Source organism: Nelumbo nucifera, chromosome 1 (assembly GCF_055504915.1).
Source record: "Nelumbo nucifera cultivar China Antique chromosome 1, China Antique-T2T, whole genome shotgun sequence".
NCBI classification, from domain to species: domain Eukaryota; kingdom Viridiplantae; phylum Streptophyta; class Magnoliopsida; order Proteales; family Nelumbonaceae; genus Nelumbo; species Nelumbo nucifera.
This window is the reverse complement of record NC_142649.1, coordinates 99,709,895-99,734,766: the sequence shown is the minus strand read 5'-3', so window position 1 is coordinate 99,734,766 and position 24,872 is coordinate 99,709,895. Positions and strand designations below refer to the sequence as shown.

The window sequence follows — 24,872 nt, the reverse complement described above, 5'->3', positions numbered from 1 at the left end:
GATTTAGCCGTTGAAGATTCTTTCGGTGGACAGGCTGAAAATCAGGACAAAGATGGCTTATTTTATCAGGAAGTTGAGATTGGAAGGCTAGGTGTAAATTTGGGTCAAAGGAGCAGAATGAAAGAGAAGGAAGATCACAATGGTGGGAGAATTAACAAGAAATCGCGTAATTTGAGAACTCACAATATAGTCCATGTGACAGAAGGAAAAGTGTGAAGGTTAATGGGATATCTGGTACTGATAATAGGGGGGCATAGTGCAAGATCAATCACTGTCCCCCCTTTTGTTGAAGGAACAACATGTCAATAAGGTTTCTGATGCCGATTCAGAACCTGGTGCAATGCAGCTGTTACAGGATAATGAAAGTGCTGATAAAGCTACAGATAAGATGGTTATCAAAGAATTAGTTGATAAGGGAGGTCACAGTTGGGAAAAGCTTGGGTTTATTTTTTTGGGGCAGTGAGGAATTTGCTTCTTGCAATAGGTGATGTCTTATCACCTTCTGTAATCTTTTTTCTTTAATAATTTTTCTTTTAAGAAAAGAAAGCATTGTCGCACAGACATCACTTTTGTGTTTTTCAATGATTATATGGTTGTTACAACACCAACTTCATTACAGGTTGGATTGGCTGCTTTTCACTTGAGGTCAGCTTCATTACATCTTTTTCAATTCATTGAAACTAGCAGTACATATCAGAACACAAAGACCTTGCTGCATTTTTATGATCCTAAGGTGATTATTGCCCCCCTCTCCAAACAAGCCACCTCTGGATGGCATGGTTGGAGTTCCAGAGCTGGTGGATAGGCTTTATACATCAGTCAAGAAGGTGGTAATCTATTATTTTGGATTATGCAAATCTTTGTGTGTGCATAATGCATGAATTGCAGTGATTTTTTTTGATAATTATGCATTCCAGTTAAATTACATGTTCTGTTTTCAACTTTGCAGGTTGTAATGTCTCATGGTTGCAAACCACTCACTATGGATATGACCATATTTTCGATGCATGGCATTTTTCTTGATTAGTAGATGTTTGAATGACTGCTATTGTGATCATAATTGCCCAGGTATGTATCAGCATTAGGTATTAATTCAAATGTCCTACTTGCTTGGGCCCAACCTTTGGGTGCATGGCTGTAGAGTACATTCGACAATGTTTCTACCCTAAAAAGAATTGGGCTATGTTTTGTTCATTTTGAATATTAAAATAATGTTATGCTTTTTAAATACACCTGTTTACATAAATTGTTATCAGTAGTACCATATTAGTACGAATTTTGTGAATTCCTGGCATTGCATAAGTAGCTCTGTAGGGATGTATGTAACGTAGATGATATCTTCTCAATGCTTTTACAGTTCTAATCTTCCTTTGTTGCTTAAAATTAAAAAAAAAATATTATTATTTTTTTCTCTTTTGATCAGTAACAACTAACAAATACAAACTTTTTTTTTTCGATAAATAAACATAATTTATTAGTGAACTACTGAAACATGAGAAGAGGTTGTCATTACAGCTTAAAAGAAAATGAAAGTATGACACTGGTTTCTGTCCCCTATGCAAATTGCATTTGGCCTAAGGCCAAACTTTTATCAAACCCTTGTACCCATTGAACTACATGTCCTTTGAAAACCATTTAAAGGCTTAAAGTGTTTGATATCATTTCTATAACTCAACAAAGCTGCTTTACTTCTTTTTGTTAACCATCTGATTGCAACATGGGTGCCCCTTTAATAACCAATTATTCAACTCCCATCTCCTTTATGTTTCATACTCCGGTAACTACTTGAACTCCACCGATTGGACCTGAAAACATTCCACGAATGAGTCCATTCTCATATCTTACCACTCCCCCTACCGTAAAAATCTAGTTCCATCCATCCATCCCTTTGCCAGTGATTTCCACTCCCTCCTTGCATTTTGCTTTTTTTTGTTGATGAGGCTGCAATTGCTGCCTAATTTCTAAGAATATCATTCATTATGAAATCCAAGAACAAATATATTGTTTTCAATCAATGTGCCTCCCTCACTATAATGTTTACCATTAAATCCTCTTCATTTCTTTCTGTTTCCTTAAACAATCATGCACTCCTTTCTTCCCATATAGTCCAAATCATAGTAACCAGTGCAATTGTCCATGTTAATCTTCCTCCTTCTTTGACAACTTGATCATGGACCATCAAACAAATTGTCCAAACTAGTAGGGAGAGACCACTTGCATCTAAATAGAGCAAGGAAATATTCCGAAATACAATAGACAAATGGATAGGAGATTAGGAAGTGGTAAGCCGTCTCCCCATTCTTTTTTTTTTGCACATTAGACATGAATCAAGAGATTAATACCAGTTGGGTCTCTTCTTTTGTATTAAATCACTAGTATTAATGCTCTGACGGAAGACTTCCCAGCAGAAGACACTAATTTTCAGGGGGATGCGAACACATCAAACTTCCTTTACAACAAAGGACATCTGGGAGGGACTAGTAGAAAAGCAACCTTCCAATCTTGGATCAGGAGAAATCCCATCCAACACATGCAAAATGATAGAAACAAGAGAAATTTCAAAGTTCCTATGATTTTCTTACTTGAATAAAAAAATCAGAAAAAGAATGTGTTTTCTGATGTAATTTAGAGAGAAGAAGAAAAGAAGTCAACCTAGGTTCGAAGAGAAGAGAGAAGAGAAGAAAGAAGAGAAAGGGTGCGGTTGGATTGTTCTGGCCGCCCAACTAAATCTTATTTTTATCTGTGACTTTAAAGAAGTAGAGTTACTCTAATACCCCTATTTAAAACAAAAGAAAATAAAAAAGGCCAAATCGGCCCGACTACCATAACTGTAACATAAAGAAATAAACCGTAAAATATAGTTTGGGGCTGGGACCTCAGACACACTAATAGTCTATCAACAAACTCTACATTCTTCTTTGGCCAAAGGTTCAACTAAAACCCGAAGGAGGAGACAAGGGGATTGCAAGCTCAAAAATAGTTTTCACTTTAAGAGAGGAACGATGAACATAGAGTGGAAACTACCTTTCAATGGAGACTCCTCAACCCTATGGTCTTCCCAAAATTCGATTGTTTTACCAAAGACAAGGCCATACTTGTTGTAATTAAGGAAGAATGGGAGGATACCATGATTGTCTCAAAGTAGAGTCAACAGTAGTTCTATGTGATAGACCATTGTCCCAACTTTTATTTGTGAGCCTATGCATACTTACCACAACCCGATGGCATAGAGAATGGGCAGATTTGTGGGATAGCGAAAATCTTTAACATAAAGTTGTGAGTATTCATGAGCTTTCAGAGTGGTTGGGATGCTCTAATTTTGTGTAGAGCTACCCTTACTTCTTCGTCGAAGGCAATTCATAGCACTCTTTCCCCATTTCTTAATCGCATCATCAATGATATCTTGCTTGGCAACAAGGTTAAATTCTTGGAAGATCGCTAGCTTGGAGAATCCTTGTTGAAATGTGTGTTTCCTTTTCTCTATGCCATCACTAATCTTAAAAAGAGATCAACTTTGGGTTGAAAGTTGGATTTTAGGAGAAATGCGAGAAAGCTTGAATTTATTCACACTTCTAGGTTTTTGAATTTGTTGGATGGGGTGGTTCTTGATAGCTCAGTTGGGGATAAACGAATATGGGTTCCTAACTATTAAGATATGTTTTCTTGTAGTTCCTCTTTTAATATGTTGGTTAGGGTCACTCCCCACACTGAGTCTATCCTTGTGAGTTGCGACATATTGAGAGTTTTGGTGTCCACCTATTCCCCCAAAAGTTAGTACTTTTTGTTGGGATGTTTTCAATGGAAGTATCAACACCCATGACATTTTGCAACAAACAAAAGACCTAGCTGGCCCTTATACCACTCTGTAGGACTGGTGTCCCACAAAAGACCATCCAATCAAAGAGGAACAAGAGTAACCCCATCTAACACATGCAAATGGCTAGAAACAAGAGCAATTTCATAGTTCATAAGGTTTTCTTCTTTAGCCCAATGTTTCAGCTAAACCCAAAGGAGACAAGGGGATAACAAGCTCAGAAATAGGTTTGCATATAAGAGAAGAAACAACGAAGATGGAGTGGAAGTGATCTTTCAATGGGGACTCCTCAACCTAGGGCTTCCCAAGATTTGATTTTATTACCAAAGACAAGGTCATACTTGTAGTCATTGATAGATTTGTTGGGGATAAACAAATTTGGGTTCCTAACTCCTCAAGTAGGTTTTCTGGTGGTTTCTATTTTAAAATGTTTGTTAGGGTCATTCCCCTCCCCAGGTCCATTCTTGTGACATGTTGAGAGTTCTAGCCTGCACCTATCCCACAAATGTAGTGGCTTTTGTTGGGTAGTTTTAAATGGAAGTATCAACCCTCGTGATGTTTTGCAAAAAAAAAAAAAAAAAAAAAAACAAAAGAGACCTAGTGCCCCTTTATCTCCTCAAATAGGACTGGTGTCTCACAAATGACCATCAAATCTAAGAGGATCTAGAGTAACGCCATCTAACAGATGCAAAAGGCAAGAAACAAGAGCAATTTTAGAGTTGAAAATGTTTTCTTCACTAGTCCAAAGTTCAATCTAAAGCCAAGGGAGACGAGGGGATAAAAAGTTCAGAAATAATTTTATTTTTAAGAGAAGGAACGATTAAGATAGGGTGGAAGTGATCTTTCAATGGAGAGTCCTCAACCAAGGGCCTTCCCATGATTTGATTTTATTACCAAAGACAAGGTCAAACTTGTAGTGATTGAGGAATAGTGGGAGGATACACTAGATGTCTATCATAGGAAAGTCAAGAGTAGTTCTATGTCATAATCCATCATTCCATCCTGTATTTGTTAGCTCATGCATACTTACCACAATACAGTGGCATAATGTTTTGACGACTTTGTGGGATTTCGAAAATCATAGGCATAAATTTGTGGTGAGCACTCATGGTCTCTCAGAGAATGGTTGGGATGCTGGAGTTATGTGCATAGATAAATTAACTTCTCCTTGGAGGGCTATTCATAATACTCTACCCCTATTTCCTTATTGCATCATGTATGGTCTCTCATATGGAAACAAGGTCAAATTCTTGGAAGATCTCTAGTTTGGGGAATCCTTGTTGAAAGGTGTATTTCCTCGTCTTTTCTCCATATCGAATCATAATTAGAAAACAATCTCTAAGCTTGTTCTAACTCTTCATCCCTTGGATTTGATTGGAAGTTGGATTTTAGAAGAAATTCGACAGCGTTTGAATTTCTTCCCATTTAAGAGGATCTAGAGTAACGCCATCTAACACATGCAAAAGCCTAGAAACAAGAGCAATTTCAGAGTTGAAAGGGTTTTCTTCACTCGTCCAATGTTCCATTTAAGGGCAAAGGAGACTAGGGGATAAAAAGCACAGAAATAGTTTTATTTTTAAGAGAAGGAACGATGAAGATGGGGTGGAAGTGATCTTTCAATGGAGAGTCCTCAACTAAGGGCCTTCCCATGATTTGATTTTATTACCTAAGACAAGGTCAAACTTGTAGTGATTGAGGAATAGTGGGAGGATACACTGGATGGCTATCGAAGGAAAGTCAAGAGTAGTTATGTGTCATTATCCATCATTCCAACCATTATTTGTTAGCTCATGCATACTTTCCACAATGCGGTGGCATAATGTTTTGGCAGTTTTGTGGGATATCGAAAATCATAGGCTTAAATTTGTGGCGAGCACTCTTGGGCTTTCAGAGAATGGTTGGGATGCTGGAGTTATGTGCATAGTTACATTAACTTCTCCTTGGAGGGCTATTCATAGTACTCTTCCCCTATTTCCTTATCGCATCATGTATGGTCTCTCGTAAGGAAACAAGGTCAAATTCTTGGAAGATCTCTAGTTTGGGGAATCCTTGTTGAAAGGTGTATTTCCTCGTCTTTTCTCCATATTGAATCTTAACTAGAAAACAATCTCTAATATTGTCCTAACTCTATGGGAACTAGGAGAGGTGAAAAATGATCACTTGATCAGATGGGAGATAGTTAACAAACCAAAGGTAGAAGGGGGTTTAGGGATAGGGAACATAGTGCTGAAGAATGTAACCCTTTTGGGAAGTGGCTATGGAGATGGCCCCGAGAGAGAGAGAGAGATTATGGCATGAGGTGGTGGCAAACATTCATGGTTGTGCAGGAAATGGTTGGGATTCCGGGATATCTCGCCGAGCTACCCTTACTACACCTTGGAAGGCTATACATGGTATTCTCCCTCACTTCCTCAAATTCATCAGGTATGATGCTTGTTCTGGTAATGCTATTCTGTTTTGCGAGGATATTTGGGTGGGTACTCAACCCCTCAAAGATTGTTTTCCCCTCGCTCTATTCCATTTCCCTTCACAAATATGAGCCAATTGCAACTTTTCTCCCGAGCCCGTTAAACCCCTTATCTTTAAACTGGGACTTTGGATTTCGTAGAGGGTTAAGGGATGGTGAATCAAACTGTGTTATTGGGCTAATTCATATACTAGAATCCGTTTGCTTGGCCCCCATTTCTTTTAGTCAAAGGGTTTGGACTCCTCCAAAAGGTACTTTTACTTGCTCTTCTTTTCTAAAATCCCTCAGTTCTAACCCCTTTTCCCAAGGAATCCCTGTCAAAGAATTCCGGGCGCGACCTATTCCCCCAAAAATTGATGTATTCTGCTGGGAAGTCTTCTATGGGAAGATCAATACTTTGGAAAACTTACAGAAAAAGAGACCCTCGCTTTGTCTTTCCCCAAATTGGTGTTCCTTGTGTAAGGCCGAGAATGAGGACTGTGTCCATTTGCTGATCTCCTGTTCCTTTGCTACAGCTATATGGAGGTGGAGCCTTTGTTTATTTGGATGTAGGTGGTCTTTGCCTTCTGATTTAAGCTTGTTATTCAACCCATCTGTCTTTGTTTGGCACAGAAGAAGAGGTAAGGTCATGTGGAAATGTGTCAGGGCAGCCACTCTGTGGACTATTTGGGAGGAAAGGAATGCAAGAATTTTCATAGAGAAGGAAAGAGGGTTAAATGAAAAAAAGGATTGTATCCTAACAAGAGCAATCCATTGGCTGAAAATTGTGGATCTCTTTGATGACTTTTATTTGTGGAGAAATTGGCTAGTAATAGCTAACACTTCAACAAAGAATGATAGAATTCTGTCAGAATGGATTCCACCTTTGGAAGGTGTCATCAAGTTGAATTTTGATGGAAGTAGCCAAGGCAACCCCGGGTCTTCAGGTATAGGGGGTATCCTGAGAAATAAGGACAGCAACATAATTTCCCTATTCTCAGGACCGGTGGGAGTGGGGGATTCCACAAGGGCAGAAATCCTTGCTGTAATACAAAGAATTCAGATCGCCAACCAGCTTGGGGTGGAGCATCTCCTAGTTGAAGGGTACTCTCAGGTGGTAACCAGGTGGCTCCTAAACTTGGATACCACCATTTGGGGCTACAAAGATCTCATAAAAAAAGTAAAGTGGTTAACCAGTAATATGAGAGTTGAGGTAAAATGGGTTAGTAGGTCTGCTAATTCTTTGGCTGATGCTTAAGGCAAAAGGGGGGTTTCTAGGGAAGATCTTTTTTGTGCTTCTATGTAAGTTGTCATTAATTTGGAAATCTGTACTTAACTAGCCCAGAGAGGTTGCAACTCGTACCTTTCCTTGAGGACTTTGTACTATTGTCTATTTCGGTTTTATAAAATCATTTCAATTATCAAAAAAAAAAAAATATTGTCCTAACTCTTCATCCTTTGGATTTGATTGGAAGTGGGAATTTAGAACAAATACGAGAGCATTTGAATTTGTTCCCATTCAAGAGGATCTAGAGTAACGCCATCTAACACATGCAAAAGGCTAGAAACAAGAGCAATTTCAGAGTTGTAAAGGTTTTCTTCACTAGCCCAAAGTTCCATATAAAGCCAAAGGAGACTAGGGGATAAAAAGCTCAGAAATAGTTATTTTTTTTAAGAGAAGGAACGATGAAGATAGGTTGGAAGTGATCTTTCAATGGAGAGTCCTCAACCAAGGGCCTTCCCATGATTTGATTTTATTACCAAAGACAAGGTCATACTTGTAGTGATTGAGGAATAGTGGGAGGATACAATGGATGTCTATCGAAGGAAAGTCAAGAGTAGTTTTGTGACATAGTACATCATTCCAACCTTTATTTGTTAGCTCATGCATACTTACCACAACCCGGTGGCATAATGTTTTGGCGGTTTTGTGGGATATCGAAAATCATAGGCATAAATTTGTGGTGAGCACTCCTGGGCTCCCAGAGAATGGTCGGGATGCTGGAGTTATGTGCATAGATACATTTACATGGAGGGCAATTCATAGTACTCTTCCCCTATTTCCTTAACGCAATATATATGGTCCCTCATATGGAAACAAGGTCAAATTCTTGGAAGATCTCTAGTTTGGGGAATCATTGTTGAACGGTGTATTTCCTCTTTCTTACTCCATATCAAATCATAGTTAGAAAACAAGAACGGTGTATTTGATTGAAAGTTGGATTTTAAAAGAAATCCAAGAGCGTTTGAATTTGTTCCCATTTAAGAGGATCTAGAATAACGCCATCTAACTCATGCTAATGTCTAGAAACAAGAGTAATTTCAGAGTTGAAAAGTTTTTCTTCACTAGCCCAAAGTTCCATCTAAAGCCAAAGGAGACAAGGTGATAAAATGCTCAGAAATAGTTTTATATTTAAGAGAAGAAATGATGAAGATAGGGTGGAAGTGATCTTTCAATGGAGAGTGCTCAACCAAGGGCCTTCCCATGATTTGATTTTATTACCAAAGACAAGGTCAAACTTGTAAGGATTGAGGAACATTGGGAGGATACACTGGATGTCTATCGGAGGAAAGTCGAGTTGTTCTGTGTCGTAGTCCATCATTCCAACCTTTATTTGTTAGCTCATGCATACTTACCACAACCCGATGGCATAATGGTTTGGCGGCTTTGTGGGATATCGAAAATCGTAGGCATAAATTTGTGGTGAGCACTCATGGGCTCCCAGAGAATGGTTGGAGTTATGTGCATAGATACATTTACTTGGAGGGCAATTCATAGTACTCTTACCCTATTTCCTCAACGCATATATGGTCCCTCGTATGGAAATAAGGTCAAATTCTTGGAAGATCTCTAGTTTGGGGAATCCTTGTTGAATGATGTATTTCCTTGTTTTTACTCCATATCGAATCTTAGTTAGAAAACAATCTTTAAAAGAAATCCAAGAGCGTTTGAATTTGTTCCCATTTAACAGGATCTAGAATAACGCCATCTAACACATGCAAATGGCTGGAAACAAGAGTAATTTCAGAGTTGAAAAGTTTTTTTTTTCACTGGCCCAAATTTCCCTCTAAAGTCAAAGGAGACAAGGTGATAAAATGTTCAGAAATAGTTTTATATTTAATAGAAGAAACGATGAAGATAGGGTGGAAGTGATCTTTCAATGGAGAGTCCTCAACCAAGGTCCTTCCCATGATTTGATTTTATTACCAAAGACAAGGTCAAACTTGTAATGGTTGAGGAATTTTGGGAGGATACACTAGATGCCTACCGGAGGAAAGTCAAGAGTTGTTATGTGTCGTAGTCCATTATTCCAACCTCAAATTGTTAGCTCATGTGTACTTTCCATAACCCGGAGGCATAATGTTTCGGCGGATTTGTGGGATATCGAAAATCATAGGCATAAATTTGTGGTGAGCACTCGTGTGCTGTCTGAGAATGGTTGGGATGCTGGAGTTATGTGCATGGATACATTTACTTTTCCTTGAGGGTAATTCATAGTACTCCTCCCCTATTTCCTTAACGCAACATGTATGGTCCCTCGTATGGAAAGAAGGTCTAATTCTTTGAAGATCTGTAGTTTGGGGAATCCTTGTTGAACGGTGTATTTCCTCGTCCTTACACCGTATCGAATCTTAGTTAGAAACAATCTCTAAGTTTCTTCTAACTCTTCATCACTTGGATTTGATTGAAATTTGGATCTTAAAAGAAATCAAAGAGCGTTTGAATTTGTTCCCTTTTAATAGGATCTAGAATAATGACCTCTAACACATGCAAATGGCTAGAAACAAGAGTAATTTCAGAGTTGAAAAGTTTTTCTTCACTAGCCCAAAGTTCCATCTGAAGTCAAAGGAGACCTGGTGATAAAATCTTCAGAAATAATTTTATATTCAAGAGAAGTAACGATGATGATAGGGTGGAAGTTATCTTTCAATGGACAGTCCTCAACCAATGGCCTTCCCATGATTCAATTTTATTACCAAAGACAAGGTAAAACTTGTGTAATGATTGAGGAATATTGGGAGGATACACTGGATGTCTATCGGAGGAAAGTCAAGAGTTGTTATGTGTTGTAGTCCATCATTCCAACCGTTTTTTGTTAGCTCATGTATACTTACCACAAACCGGTGGCATAATGTTTTGGCGGCTTTTTGGGATATCGAAATTCGTAGGCCTAAATTTGTGGTGAACACTAATGGGCTCCCAGAGAATGGTTTGGATACTGGAGTTATGTGCATAGATACATTAACTTCTCCTTGGAGGGCTATTCATAGTACTTTTCCCCTATTTCCTTATCGCATCATGTATGGACCAGAGCGTTTAAATTTGTTCCCATTTAAGAGGATGTTGAGTAACGCCATCTAACACATCTAAAAGGCTAGATGCAAGGGCAATTTCAGAGATGAAAAGGTTTTCTTCACTAGCCCAATGTTCAATCTAATGCCAAAGGAGACTAGGGGTTAACAAGCTCAAAAGTAGTTTTATTTTTAAGAGAAGGAACGATGAAGATCGGGTGGTAGTTATCTTTCAATGGAGAGTCCTCAACCAAGGGCCTTCCCATGATTTGATTTTATTACCAATGACAAGGTCAAACTTGAAGTGATTGAGGAATAGTGGGAGGATACACTGGTTGTCTATCGGAGGAAAGTCAAGAGTAGTTCTATGTCATAATCCATCATTCCAACCTGTATTTGTTAGCCCATGCATACTTACCACAACGCGGTGATATAATGTTTTGGTGGCTTTGTTGGATTTCGAAAATCATAAGCATAAATTTGTGGTGAGCACTCATGGGCTCTCAGAGAATGGTTGGGATGCTGGAGTTATGTGCGTAGATACATTAACTTCTCCTTGGAGGGCTATTCATAGTGCTCTATCCCTATTTCCTTATCGCATCATGTATGGTCTCTCTTAAGGAAACTTGGTCAAAATCTTGGAAATCTCTAGTTTGGGGAATCCTTATTGAAAGGTGTATTTCCTCATCCTTACTACATATCGAATCATAATTAGAAAACAATCTCTGAGTTTGTTCTAACTCTTCGTCCCTTGGATTTGAATGGAAGTTGGATTTTAGAGGTAATCCTAGAGCGTTTGAATTTTTTCCCATTTTGGAGGATCTAGAGTAACACCATTTAACACATGCAAAATGTTAGAAACAAGAGCAATTTCAGAGTTGAAAAGGTTTTCTTCACTAGACCAAAATTCCATCTAGGACCAAAGGAGACTAGGGGTTAAAAAGCTCAAAAGTAGTTTTATTTTTAAGAGAAGGAACGATGAAGATGGGGTGGAAATGATCTTTCAATGGAGAGTCATCAACCAAGGGCCTTCCCTTGATTTGATTTTATTACCTAAGACAAGGTCAAACTTGTAGTGATTGAGGAATAGTGGGATGATACAATGCATGTCTATCTAAGGAATGTTAACAGTAGTTCAAAGTCATAATCCATCGTTCCAAGCTTATTTGTTAGCTCATGCATACTTACCACAATGCGGTGGCATAATGTTTTGGTGGCTTTGTGGGATTTCAAAAATCATAGGCATAAATTTGTGGTGAGCACTCATGGGCTTTTAGAGAGTGGTTGTGAAGCTGGAATCCTTGTTGAAAAGTGTATTTCCTCGTCTTTTCTCCATATCGAATCTTAACTAGAAAACAATCTTTAACATTGTTCTAACTCTCCATCCTTTGGATTTGATTTGAAGTTGGAATTTAGATCTAATCCGAGAGCGTTTGAGTTTGTTCCCGTTCAAGGGGATCTAGAGTAACGCCATTTAACACATGCAAAAGGCTAGAAACAAGAGGAATCTCTGAGTTGTAAAGGTTTTCTTCACAAGGCCAAAGTTCCATTTAAAGCCATAGGAGATTAGGGGATAAAAAGCACAGAAATAGTTTTATTTTTAAGAGAAGGAACGATGAATATAGTTTGGAAGTGATCTTTCAAAGAAGAGTCCTCAACCAAGGGCCTTCCCATGATTTGATTTTATTACCAAAGACAAGGTCGTACTTGTAGTTTGGAAGTGATCTTTCACATTTTCTCATAAAATACATGTATATTTGTTTTCATCAAATGTTTTCTGAAGATATAACATGAAACAACATGACTCCACAAATAGAACTCTGCTATAATAATATTTAAGTTGCTTACACTAAAGAAACTGGTAAGCAGAATTTCTTGAAAATAGTGCATAGATAGTGTTATAGAGAAAGAAGTTTTTAAGTGGCTGTATTCTGGAAGCTGCATACTTCTAATATTTATAGAGGTGATGAACTGGTCCATGATGCCATTCAAGATAGGGTCTTCTGTGACTACTGTTTCAAAGCTAACAAAATTTTCAATGTGGCCTATGGTGTTGATAATGTTAGAAGGAGACAGGTGTTGATATCAAGCATTATCCTTCTTAAGACTGCTTTGGAGCTTCTCCGAAACATTTCCAAGCCCATCTGTGAAAATGAAAAATATGCTTCTATATTTGAAAAGGTTAAGTTACACTTGCTTTTGCTTACATTATTATATGTGTTATATATGCTATTATGTGTTTTTTTAGCAAATAAAAACTCATTAAATAAGTGTTGTGATAATAATGTATTTGTGCCATGCTGATATCCATGTTCTTTTATTTCATTCTTATTTACTAGCGGTGACTCATGTGATGCATTGGATGCTTTCTAAAAATGTATTTTTAAGGGAAAAAAATGAAGTTACGGTGATTCACCGAAGGTTTTATATATTTCTGGTTCTTTACATATAAAATAGGAGGAAAAAAATGAAGTTACAGAATTCATTTATATGGTATGAATTCTCATAATTTAAGCATGTGGAGGCTCGGCAAATAAAACCCATTAATTAATTTTTAGGTACAAGTTAAAGACTAAAAAATAATTATTTACAAAGATGAAAGAAAATTATATATTAGATAATGGTTATGTAAATGAGTGAAGCAATTCTACATAATCCTTTAGCTTCATGGTAGTGGTTGATAATAAATTGGACCTCCGATTTAAAACAACGAATTATGAAATGGTGGGGCAAAATATGAGCCTTTTATTTTACAGTAAATCAGCTTCCTTATTTCCAATAAAACATACGGTAAAACTAAATAGACTAAAAAAACTTAAAAGAAGTTATCTTCACTTTTAGAACGAGACAACGCAGAACGAGACAACAGGAAAAATGATCATCCCCAGGCATGTTCTTCTGGCGGTGAGGAACAATGAAGAACTGGGAAAGCTTCTTGCCGGTGTGACAATTGCACATGGTCTTCTCTCCATCATCAAGAGAAAACCACATTGACGATTACTGCCGGAGAAAACAACTCTGAGAATAAGAACTGAGAGAAAATCACTGAGGATTATTGCTTGTGAAGCTCTAACGACTATTGCTAGTGGCTGGTGGTATTTAGAAAATATTGACAACTGTGCTGGAGAAAACCACTCTAGTTATCATTGTCAGAGAAAACAACTCTAAGAAAAGAAGAAACAAAACAACTCTGAGAAAGAAAAAACAAAAAGAAGAAATAGGTAATTCCAAACGCTTTACTCTTTTTTAGAATCTGGAAAATTCATAGAATTCATTCTTTTCAGGATGAATTCTAATAATGAAAAATGGGAGAATTGAAGCGCAAATGGGCCTTATTTACTAAAAAAAACAAGCTTACTATTGACATTCCACAACATTGAACAATTTACTTAGTTAAAAACACTCTCCTAAACAATATATTTGTTAGTGGGAAGAGTTTGTTAGTGGGAAGAGTCTTTCAAGATTAAACACTATCCAAAACAATATATATATTGCATTAAAATAAAACATATAATGACACCCCGTCACTACTAGACCTGTTCATCGGCCGGGCCGGGCTTTTGCTCTTCATCAACAGAATTTTTTTAGGCCCAACCCCGAGCCCGGTCCGACCAACGGGCCTATAACTTGGGCCCGAGCCCAGCCCTCTTAAAAAGCCCGAAGCTCAACCTAACAACTTGTACAAACTACAGAGTAACAGAGGCTGAAATGCATGACTTGTACAAAGTTGAGAAGTGCAAGACTCACCACCGGAGAGAGGGACAAAGGAGTTCACTAGTGGCGTGGTTGGCGCCAGTGCCTGAGTTTGCTGGTTCCTGAGAATGTGCGACAGTGCAAGTGAGAACAAGAACTATGAAAGAGATGAGAGAGAGAGAAAGAGGACAGGTGGTGTGCGCGCGTGCGAGAGAGAAGGAGAGAGAGAGAAGGACTCACCGCCGAAGAGAGAGAGACGACCGGTGCCTACGCTCGCCTCTGAGACTAAGAACGGTGGCTGCCTGCCTGGGTTTGTGCTGGCTCTTGAGAGTGAGAATGAGGAGAGAAGATAGAATATGAAAAGAGAGAATGGTAAAAGGTTAGTCGTCTAGGAATTTAGGGTTTAGAAGAAATTACAAAATGTCAAGTTGGGCCTCACTTTTAGGCCCGAGGTCAAGCCCATAGGCTAAAATCCATGTGCAAGCCCGTCCGAGGGGTCAAGCTGGCCGGTCGGGCTACCTGGCCCATGAACAGGTCTAGTCGCTACTAACCCCGTTAGTCTATTAGAAATGTGGGCTTACGTGTCATGTGGAGAGCATTCTCCAACAGCATAGAGGACTGCTAGGATCTTCTGTAGGCAAATGTTGTAAGCTAAAGCCATGTTTAGGAGGACTGTTGGGATCCCCATTCCTCAAGGGGTCAGGGATGGGATTAGGACTTCTAGCCCTACTGGGGTTTGTGGCAGGGCATTTAAGTTTAGGGTTGGGAATGGGGTAGGCAAAACCCGACCCTGCCTTTTTACCATTTCAGATTTGTTTGTCTTTCACCTATTTTTATTCAAATAGGGGTTTGGGCAGGGCATTTAAAGTAGGTTGTGTTGTGCTAGCACAACATGATTTTGCAAGCTACCCATGCTATAGCGGGTTGTGTTGTGCCGACATGTGGGCTTGGGTGGGCCGTGCTTGCCTAACTTGAAACCCTTCATAGGTCAGGCCCATGCTAGGTCGGGTCCTGTTGTGGGTTAGGCTGTGAGAGACACATTTAAAAAAAGATGAAAATTTTAAAATAAATCAACAAAATTGACAAAAATTGAAAAAAAAAATTAATTTTATTCTATATGAATTTTGATGTATACAATTATTTATATATGAAATAATAAAATTAAATTAGAAGAATACAATGCAATTGGAATTAAATAGTTTAATAAAGTTGAAAATAAAAATTAATAAGAATTGCCCTGTTGCTACAGTAACGTCCCAGGCCTAGCATGGCCCATATCATGTTGAGCTATGCTGGCCCACGGGATGAGTATTTGAACTTCAGGCTGCATTTGGATGTGATGTAAATCAAGAACATATGTAAATTTTACATCGGTTTGGTTTTGTATGTATTTGGAAAGAGGGTGTAATTATTATCGACGTAAAACTACACTCTGGTTCAGTTTTGTATGCATTTGGATGGAGTGTAGTTTTACGTCGATAATATATGTAAAACCTCATCAGCTCTAGAGTTTTACATCGATAATCAATGTAAAAACTATATCAATTTTATCGATGTAAAACTTTACATTGTTCCACCCATCACTATTTTCAAAAAAACAACGATCACTTTCTGGTTCAGTGTAAAACGTCATCAATGTATTTTTACACTGATGATGTTTTACACTGAATCCAAACGCAGTCTCAATGACAACACCTACCCCCCCCCCCCCCCAAAAAAAAAAAAAAAAAATGGAACTTTAAAGAAAACCGTACTGGTTATAGTGCAACTAGGGATGTAATTTTGATTGGGTTTGGTAGAGAATTTATCATATTTCAAATATATTCGATAGAATTCGACTATAACACTGAAAAATATAATATTGAAAAAATTCTTAACCAATCAACCGGTATCATAAAACTGGTAAGGAATTAGATGGTATTCATAAATATTAAAAAGAGTTTTTGATTTATCAAAGCTTTTCCAGTTTCATCTTTTCCATCATCATATTTTTACCCGGGCCATAAACCATAATAGTTGAAATAATTAAATCAGGAAACCCCGACCCAACTTGCACCCCTAGACTTTGGCAATGGCTCTGCCAACTTGGTGTTGATTACTAGAAAACATGTGATGTTCGAAGGTGTATGGGGCACTTTCTAACTTTTTATTTGTTTTATGGACGTTTATCGTGAATCCAAAGGATTGATTCTTTGTATGAAAAGAAATTGGTCACTTGATTTTTTTTTGAAATAATCATGAAGTATGTATAATAACGTCCTTGTAGTATAGTGGTAAGTATTCATGCCTGTCGTGTGGGCAACCCGTGTTTAATCCCTGGCCACGGCATTTCATCACCTCATTTTTCTTAGTTTTTGCTTCATCCAAAGTGTCATCACTCAATAGTAGTAATAATCTACCTCTAATTAGTCTAGCATCCTTATAGAAAGTCATTGTAGTATATTGTCAAATTAAGATTCAAGTGTCATCACTCAACACATATGAAAAATATGGAAATACTTGTACACAAATTTCATAAATATGTTATTAGTAATAAGGTTAATGTCAAAATAACTATAAATAATATATAAACACATTGGAATTGTATATTTTAATGGTATATATGGAAAAATATATTACAATTAATATAACGGGATATATAAATATTACACAAATTATATGGATTTTTACAAATTAATACATGTACAAAGCCATTATTATTTTATTTTCTATTATAGTCCAAGACACAAAACATATGCAACTGTTACATTAGAATTATTATATCATTTTTTCTATTTCTATTTCTAATTTTTAACATTAAAAATCAACTAAAAATTTAATTCTCAAAAGTTTGTTAAATAATATTTTCACTTTTGTAAACAATAAATATGTTATTCCCAAGCATTCTATTTGTTGAAATGCTTGGCGGCGATTAAGCAATCATTCTTAGGGATGGCAATTTTCCCCATCCCCGACAGGGACCCGACTCCCCAACCCGATGGGGTTGGGGTCGGGGTCGGGGATGGGGATTGAGGTCTCTGCCCTGCCCGCCCCCGATTATGTATATATATTATTTATATTATATATTAAGTATATTATTATATTATATATATATATATATCAAAACATATTTAAAAAAGTATTTATAGTTTAAAATTTTGATTTATTTTAAATAAATTTATTTTTCAAATAAATACTATTATCTAACAAAATTTCGGGGATTCGATCCCTATAGGGAACCCATCCCCATCAGGGATGGAGGATGGAGGACAAATTTTATCCCCAACGGGGATCAAGGATGAGAACGGGGATTAATTTCATAATCGGGATCGAAGACGAGGAATATAATCCCCGCCCCGAATCCGTCCCATTGTCATTCCTAGTCATTCTCAAGCATTCTTTTATAAACAACATTTGGAGCTTTCTCCTTATGCTTGGAAAGAATGTTATTGGTAGAGAACCCAGCAGTAGCAACCCCCGATCCTTGTATGGGTAGCAAAACTGCATCTCCCTACAAAAAATAGCTCAACTTCCATTTTCTACAAATATGTACCCTAATACTCACCTCACAGCTCATTCATGCTCTATGTCATTTTTTTCGCACTTGATAATGTTTAGCTGTCGAGACAATCTGCAATAAAGTTTACTATGCTTGTGCTAATGCTAGATCATGATAAATCCCAATAGGTACCCAACATAAATACTTGAAATACCCAATGGCTGACATTCTATCTGCGATAAAATCGCACTACTAGTTCACTTACACGATGATCAAACACATTAACTGACACGGCCACGATAGAACCCCAACTTTCATTCATCAATCATATTGGTCAAACTACTAGTGATGATATCAACACTAAGTGTCTTCATTCAGCAATTAACCTTGCCTGGGTGTATAATTGCATAGCAATTTCACTCCTTAACCCTGGATTTAACCCCAAGTAAAAAGTGAATTTGGCTCCGTAGGGATACACAGTAACCCATAACCCCACAAATCTCTTATGCAAACAACTAGACCTTACCAACCAGTGGTTGGTAACCTTATGATACAAATTGCATTTGTAAGGCCAACCAGTGGTCGGTGATGACTGTTGGTTTCCGCCAGTCGGAGAGGAAGAGAGAGTGAAAAAGGTTTGGGTCAGTGTGGGCATGTGATGAGAGAGAGGAGCGGGAAGTAGAATGGTGCGTGCAAGAACTCTTGCCCAGATAGAAGTCCGGACTCAAGTGCTGCCCACTTTAACTTGTTGACCATCACCGTTGGCCTTGACAGTGCTGTGGTGGGTCTCTTTGTTGAAAGTCAAACCATTATGATGAGGCTCTAAAACAAAGCAACAACAGGTCCTTGTGGAGGGTCTCACGTGGAAATCTACCCGCAGGAGTATTCCATGTATATATAAAAGATATCTTCCAAGTTCTAAGTGGCTGTATCACCCATTCCCCATTGAAATGAAGCAATTGTATCACCCATTCTTATGGTGCTTAGGGTCTGAATTACTTTTGACTTATGATGCTTTAAAATTGGATTATGTAGTTCGGGTTTACCTTGACCCGACATAGACATAACGGAAGCTTCGGTAGCTACTATATGCCTCTAGTCAAGAGAAAACAGGAAGACAATTATCAAACAGCTAGCAAACCTTGTGAGTGAAGTTGAGGAGGTCAAGGCAAAGGAAAAGGATGGGAGCCATTGAATATCAAAATGGCTACGTGTATAAGAGGCAATTAATGAGAATTCATGTACATCAGTCATGACGTCTGAGTACCATGTTTCCACTATGATATAGAAAATACATAATATCGAAAAATCAACTGACAAATAAACTCAAATCACTAGCAAATAAGATGTTATTTATCAAAACTCTTTTTATATCAAATCTGACAATGTTTTCTTTAGGGCCAGTAAACTTGCTATCCTTCTTCCTTTTTACTATTATACTAGTAGGGACCCGTGTGATGTATGGAAAAATCTAAAAGATTTAATAATTTTATTTTTCATTTAATATTGATTTATAAAAAATAATTATTGTTAATTGAAAATGAATAATTTTTTTTAATAAATTTAGTTTTATTAATAATTTGTAGTAATTATAATAATTTTTATTCTTTTTATTATTTTTAAATAAATAAAAATAATTACAAAAGCTAACATTTTTATTAATTCCACTAATAATTAACAATTATATAGGAATGACAACGGGGTGGGTTAAAGGCAGGGCACTCCATCCCTTTCCCTGCCCCATAGTCAAGACATTCTACCCCATCCCCACCCCATCCCCAGGTAACCACTCTTCAATGTCGGGCGAGTTCAAGGGCAATGCACCCCACTCCTCATCAAGGATGGAGAATCCTTGAACTTCCCGGCCTCGTTCCTAGTATTGGGCAGGTTCAAGTAGAGGTGTAAATTGGGTCATGCTGGTTCGGCACAACACGACCCGTATGTGGCTTGCACAAAGTGCAAGTCATACTGTGCTGACCCACGAGGCGTCCTGGGCCATGCCTCACTCCTCTAGGATAATTTGGGGGGTCAGCTCGGCACGACCCATGACTCAAGCCAGCATGGGCCATGTCGTGCCAAGGGTCGGGCTACTCCATGGGTTGGACCTTGGACCAGGCCATGCCACACACCAAGCCAAGCTTAAGGAAAGGCACCCACTCCCTATCTAAGGTTTTTAAAATTGGACTGGATAGGGAACCGTTTTAGGGTCGAACGGTCTATCTATTCAGTTTAAATGGATGACCCGCTTTGACAAAAAAATAAAAAATTAGAAAAACAAAAAAAGGCTAAAAATTGTTGCCCGATTTGATGGTTCGACCGCCTAGGTTAGCGGTTCGCTAAACAAATAAACGGTTTTTGAAGAAAAAGCATTTTTGAGGTGAAACGGTGTCCATATCCCAATTCTTCAAGTCTAACCATCTGGTTTGATCCAGTTTTGAAAACATTGTCCCTGTCAACCCAATATTCAATTTGATGATAGAAATGATCAAAAGGATATATTGAGTATTAACCACATGGTAAATTTCTAAATCTACACTAAATTGTCTTTAATATTAAAAAATCTAACTTTATGAAAATTTTGGAAAATTTATTGTACTTGTGTAATTTTGAAATTTATTAAATGATGTATTTTCTTTTTATATGGTTTACTTATAGAATTATACTAATTTATTTTATAATTTCTAATATATACTAACCAATAATTTCCTTTTTCCAATATTATACTAATTTATCATAATAATTTGTGTAATTATTTGTTCATATTATAGTTTTCCACGCCACATAGTCATTTATCTTTAATAATTTTCAATAATTTGTAATGAAAATTACATAATTGTTTAATGGTTTTCCAAAATCTGCCATATGTAATAAATTTTCCTAAAATTTCCAAAATACACTAATAAATTTCAATAATTATTTAATGCATTTTAATTAAACTTTCAAATACTTTATATCTTTTAATTTCAAATATGTTAGTTTACGAAAATGTAGTTTTATGAAAATTTTTGAAAAATTTATTACATTTGTGTAACTATTGGGATTTATCGAATTTTATAAATTTTTATTAAATATATTTTTTATTTGGCAATTTACTAACAAAAATACACTAATTTATCTTTTATTTTTCAATATAAATTAATGAATAATTTCATTTTCTAACATTATAATATTTTGTTCCCCCATTTGTATTTGGTTATTAATTATAATAATAACAATAACTAAAATTTTGTCATGTTAAATATCTAAATTAGTTAATTTTGTCATGTTAAATATTTTGTTATTTAAATAATTAAATAATATTTAAAATATTTAAAAAATTTTGTTATTTGAATTTTATTTATTTTAATGTTATTATGTAATATTAAATATTTTGTTATATTATTTAGCTATTTTTAATATTTTTTATTTGAGATTTTTAGGTATTGAAATATTTAAGTAATGTTTTATTTTTAATGTTAAATTGTTATTATTTGAATAATATTTAAATTGAATAGTTCATAAAATTATAATTTATATTGTTACTACATAATTTCATGATGAATTTTGTAAAAATATAGAATTATCAATAATATGAATATTATTTAAATAGTTCTAAATTTTTTTAATTGAAACTTTCTTTAGATAGATATAGATAAACAGTGGGGGAGGGGATAAATCGGAATTAGAGATAGTTTAGGAGAGAACCTCTCTACTAAATTAGAGATAATTTATCAGATAAATAGGAATTAGAGATAATTTAGGAGATAAATAGGAATTAGAGACAATTTAGGGGGAAGTGGTGCCACTTAGCTAAACATTAGAAAAACAAATCCCTCTTTCTTTATGGTTATTAGAAATAGTTAAGCATATGTGATTTCCTTATTAATTTAATGTATAATTATGTGGAACTAAAAAAATAAAAAATTCAAAAAAAAACATAAAACGAGAAAGGGGGGTTTGAAGCAATGAGAGGGCTCTTGACATGGCAGGACCAATTTATATATATAGATTGTACACATGAATGGGGAATCAGGGGTTTATATGTGGTCTGCCTGGCATACCACAAATAGGTTGCAGTTCCATGGTTTGGATCCAAAGTCTCTGTATTTGGAGTGGTGTAAAATGATCAGAGAGAGATCTACTTCCTCCATTTTCTTTTCACATATAACCCCCTAATTCATCTTATTCCTTCTATGACCCCCCTAAAGTTTATTTGTCAAATTACACATACCAACTAGAAATCCATTAGCTTGGATGTGTGAATTAATTGCTAAAAGATTATTCTTTTAAGAAACTATTCATATCTCAAATATATCAAGAATAAAATATGGATCATACAACTAAGTGGTATAAAACACACCTATGGTGAAACAATAAGGACATATGGGTATAGATAAGTAGAGAGAGGACATACAACACAAATGCAATACTCTTTAGAATACAACAACTGGAGTTGAATATCTTTAATATCTATATCTTTGTAAAGTTGACTACAGGGACGGATTATGCAGTAGTGGTTGCTCACAATGTATACCAATTGGCATAGATGTTTTGTAAAAGTGTTTTTATATAAGTACTTTCGTAAAAATGTTTTAACAAAAGTACTTTCATGAAAGTGCTTTTATAAAAGTGCTTTTATAAAAATACTTTTGTAAAAGTGCTTTCGTAAAAGTGCTTTCATAAAAGTACTTTTGTAAATCACGAAGTGCATACAAACACAAAAATCACACAAACTCAAACTTCTTGCAACTGCATACAACCACTATGTTTGATGGGTTGGATGTAACATTATGTTCACGAGGTCTATTGGAATATTTCACTTTGTGTAGAAAAGTTGTTCCAACATCGACTTTATTTACAATATCACAATCAAGGGCCATTGAATATTCCTTTTCAAATTCCTTAAATATTGTGGGAGTGTATATACATGAAGTTCACTTCAATATCTTTATTGGAATAGACACATTGGGTGTACTTTGGTTCATCTTTACCTCAATTTACATTTCTTTTCAATGATGATATGCTACAGTTCTCTCGAAATGTTTAAAAAAATTCAGCAAAATTAAGAGATGGTTTTAAATACCCTATCAATACAGAACCGGTCAGGCGACCGGTTCCCAGTTTTTTCAGTTCGACTGTATGCTCCAATTCGGTTTTGAAAACATTGATTCTTCATACCTTCATAAAGTTGAGTGTTCTTCTCATTACACTCTTCATTATTTATCCACTAGGAAATTGTTCCATTTTCTAGAAAAAAAAAACACAAATCAACTAATATATCAATATATTTCAATCCTTTTTTTTAATTGTAACATGTGGTTATATTACTCCGTTTCTATTATTATTTTCTATTAAAACCAAGCATAACCGAATGCAAAGAAAGTACTAAAAAGCAAGGAAGAACCTTTTTCATAAGAAAAAGATTTTCTTAGGAGGTTAGGCTTCATTTATATGGTATGAATTCTCATAATTTAAGCATGTGGAGGCTCGGCAAATAAATGCCATTAATTAATTTTTAGGTACAAGTTAAAGACTAAAAAATAATTATTTACAAAGATGAAAGAAAATTATATATTAGATAATGGTTATGGAAATAGTTGTTATAATCAACATTAGTGAAACCAAGATTTTAAATTCCACTAGCTTGTTTACCTTCTAATGCTGCCTTTGGACACATACCAAAACCACTAGCAAGATTGACTTGAGCAACTTGAACTACTGTTATTTTCCTTTGTGACCAGAGCATGTATGATTTTTTTGGAGTAACAAGTTGATGATTATGACCTCCTTCAAATTCAATCAAATAATATTTTTCTGTTTTCTTGCATCACAAGATTAAACATTGATTTATAACCTATTCTTGTTATGTCATGGTGAAATTTTCTATCAATTCACCTGTTATCATTACTATGAAAGCCTTCATGGGAACAACAAAATGTTTTAGTCTTCCAAATACTCGATTTTAGCTAGTAGCCTTGTGATATCCGCACACTAATACCTTCATTTCTAGCAAACCCATTATTAAAATGGTAAACATCTTCCAAATTTTCAAATATCATGCCAACATTTGGGACCATAAATTTTTTGTCTACATTTGTCTCATTGCTTGGTTGTGAGAAATTTGCATTTGACGGGCTAGTATAGATTCCTTTCATATCAAAATCAAGCCTACGTGCAGCACTACATACAACTTCCAAACCCTCAACAAGTTGATTATTCTGTACAATGTTTTTAAAATCAGACTAGACAAGGAACCGTTCTAGGGTCCGGTTCTCAAGTCAAATGGTTTGACCATTTGGTCTGAACGGACGGCCCGCTTTGACAAAACATATAAAACCAAAAAAATGGCCAAAACAATTCTCGGGTCTAATGGCTCGACGGTTCGACTGCCTGGGTCAACGGTTCACTGACTAAATCAACAGTTTTTGGCCAAATAGCGGTTTTAGGGTAAACAAAACCGATTAGGCGACTGGTTCCCAGTTTTTTCAGTCCAACTGTATGCTCCAATTCGGTTTTGAAAACATTGATTCTTTATACCTTCATAAAGTTGAGTGTTCTTCTCATTACACTCTTCATTATTTATCCACTAGGAAATTTGTTAGACAGTTTTGTATGCCCTTAGCTTCAATCAGAATGATGTACTTTATGAGTTTATTGTAAATGAATAAAGATACATATTTGATTCATGTTCCCTTGGTATGTTTCTGTGTAATACCCTTAAACTGGACACTTAATGAGACTCGTGTGAGTTTAGAATGTTCACAGCTAGTGGGTCGGTCGGGGGAGACCTATCCTGATAAGGCTGACACTGTGGTGCCACCAAGTCGGTTGGGGTGGCCTGTCTCAGCTGCCAGGAGGAGACCCTAGGCACATACAGTGTAGGATTAATTGAATCTTTGAACTGGACCAGATTTCCAGTATTGCCCTGGATCTTGGAGATTTATGGGCAAAACTGGAAAGTTACACCCGACCCCTAAACTCGATTATGATACTACACTAGGTGTCGGATTGGGCTGTCTTTGATGTACCAATCAGTGAGATCCTTAGCAGGGGTCAAAACCTGGGTATGTTGGGACAATCCAAGAATTCATCTGAGTGGGTGATCATAGTGACAGGATCAGCCCCTTTGTCGGACAAAGGTAATGATCGAGGATGCACTCTCACTGATG

The 24,872-nt window shown here is 36.4% G+C and overlaps 1 protein-coding gene across 14 annotated transcripts in view; it reads left to right on the top strand.

Moving 5' to 3' along the window:
* The window catches only part of LOC148803610 (uncharacterized), a 128,596-nt gene that overhangs the window by 48,865 nt on the left and 54,859 nt on the right, over nucleotides 1-24,872 (top strand). For 6 of the 14 annotated variants that reach the window (XR_016077512.1, XR_016077510.1, XR_016077507.1 and 3 more), the window contains one exon: nucleotides 950-1,276. Coding sequence is in view for 6 of the 14 variants with exons in the window: in XM_088890063.1 (XP_088746189.1) it covers nucleotides 950-1,023 (74 nt within the window). In the remaining 8 variants the exon portion in view is untranslated. Of the gene's footprint in view, nucleotides 1-619; nucleotides 828-949; nucleotides 1,277-12,619; nucleotides 13,003-24,872 lie in introns of those variants that run through there. The other 8 variants (XR_016077515.1, XM_088890050.1, XM_088890053.1 and 5 more) reach the window with 7 other exon arrangements.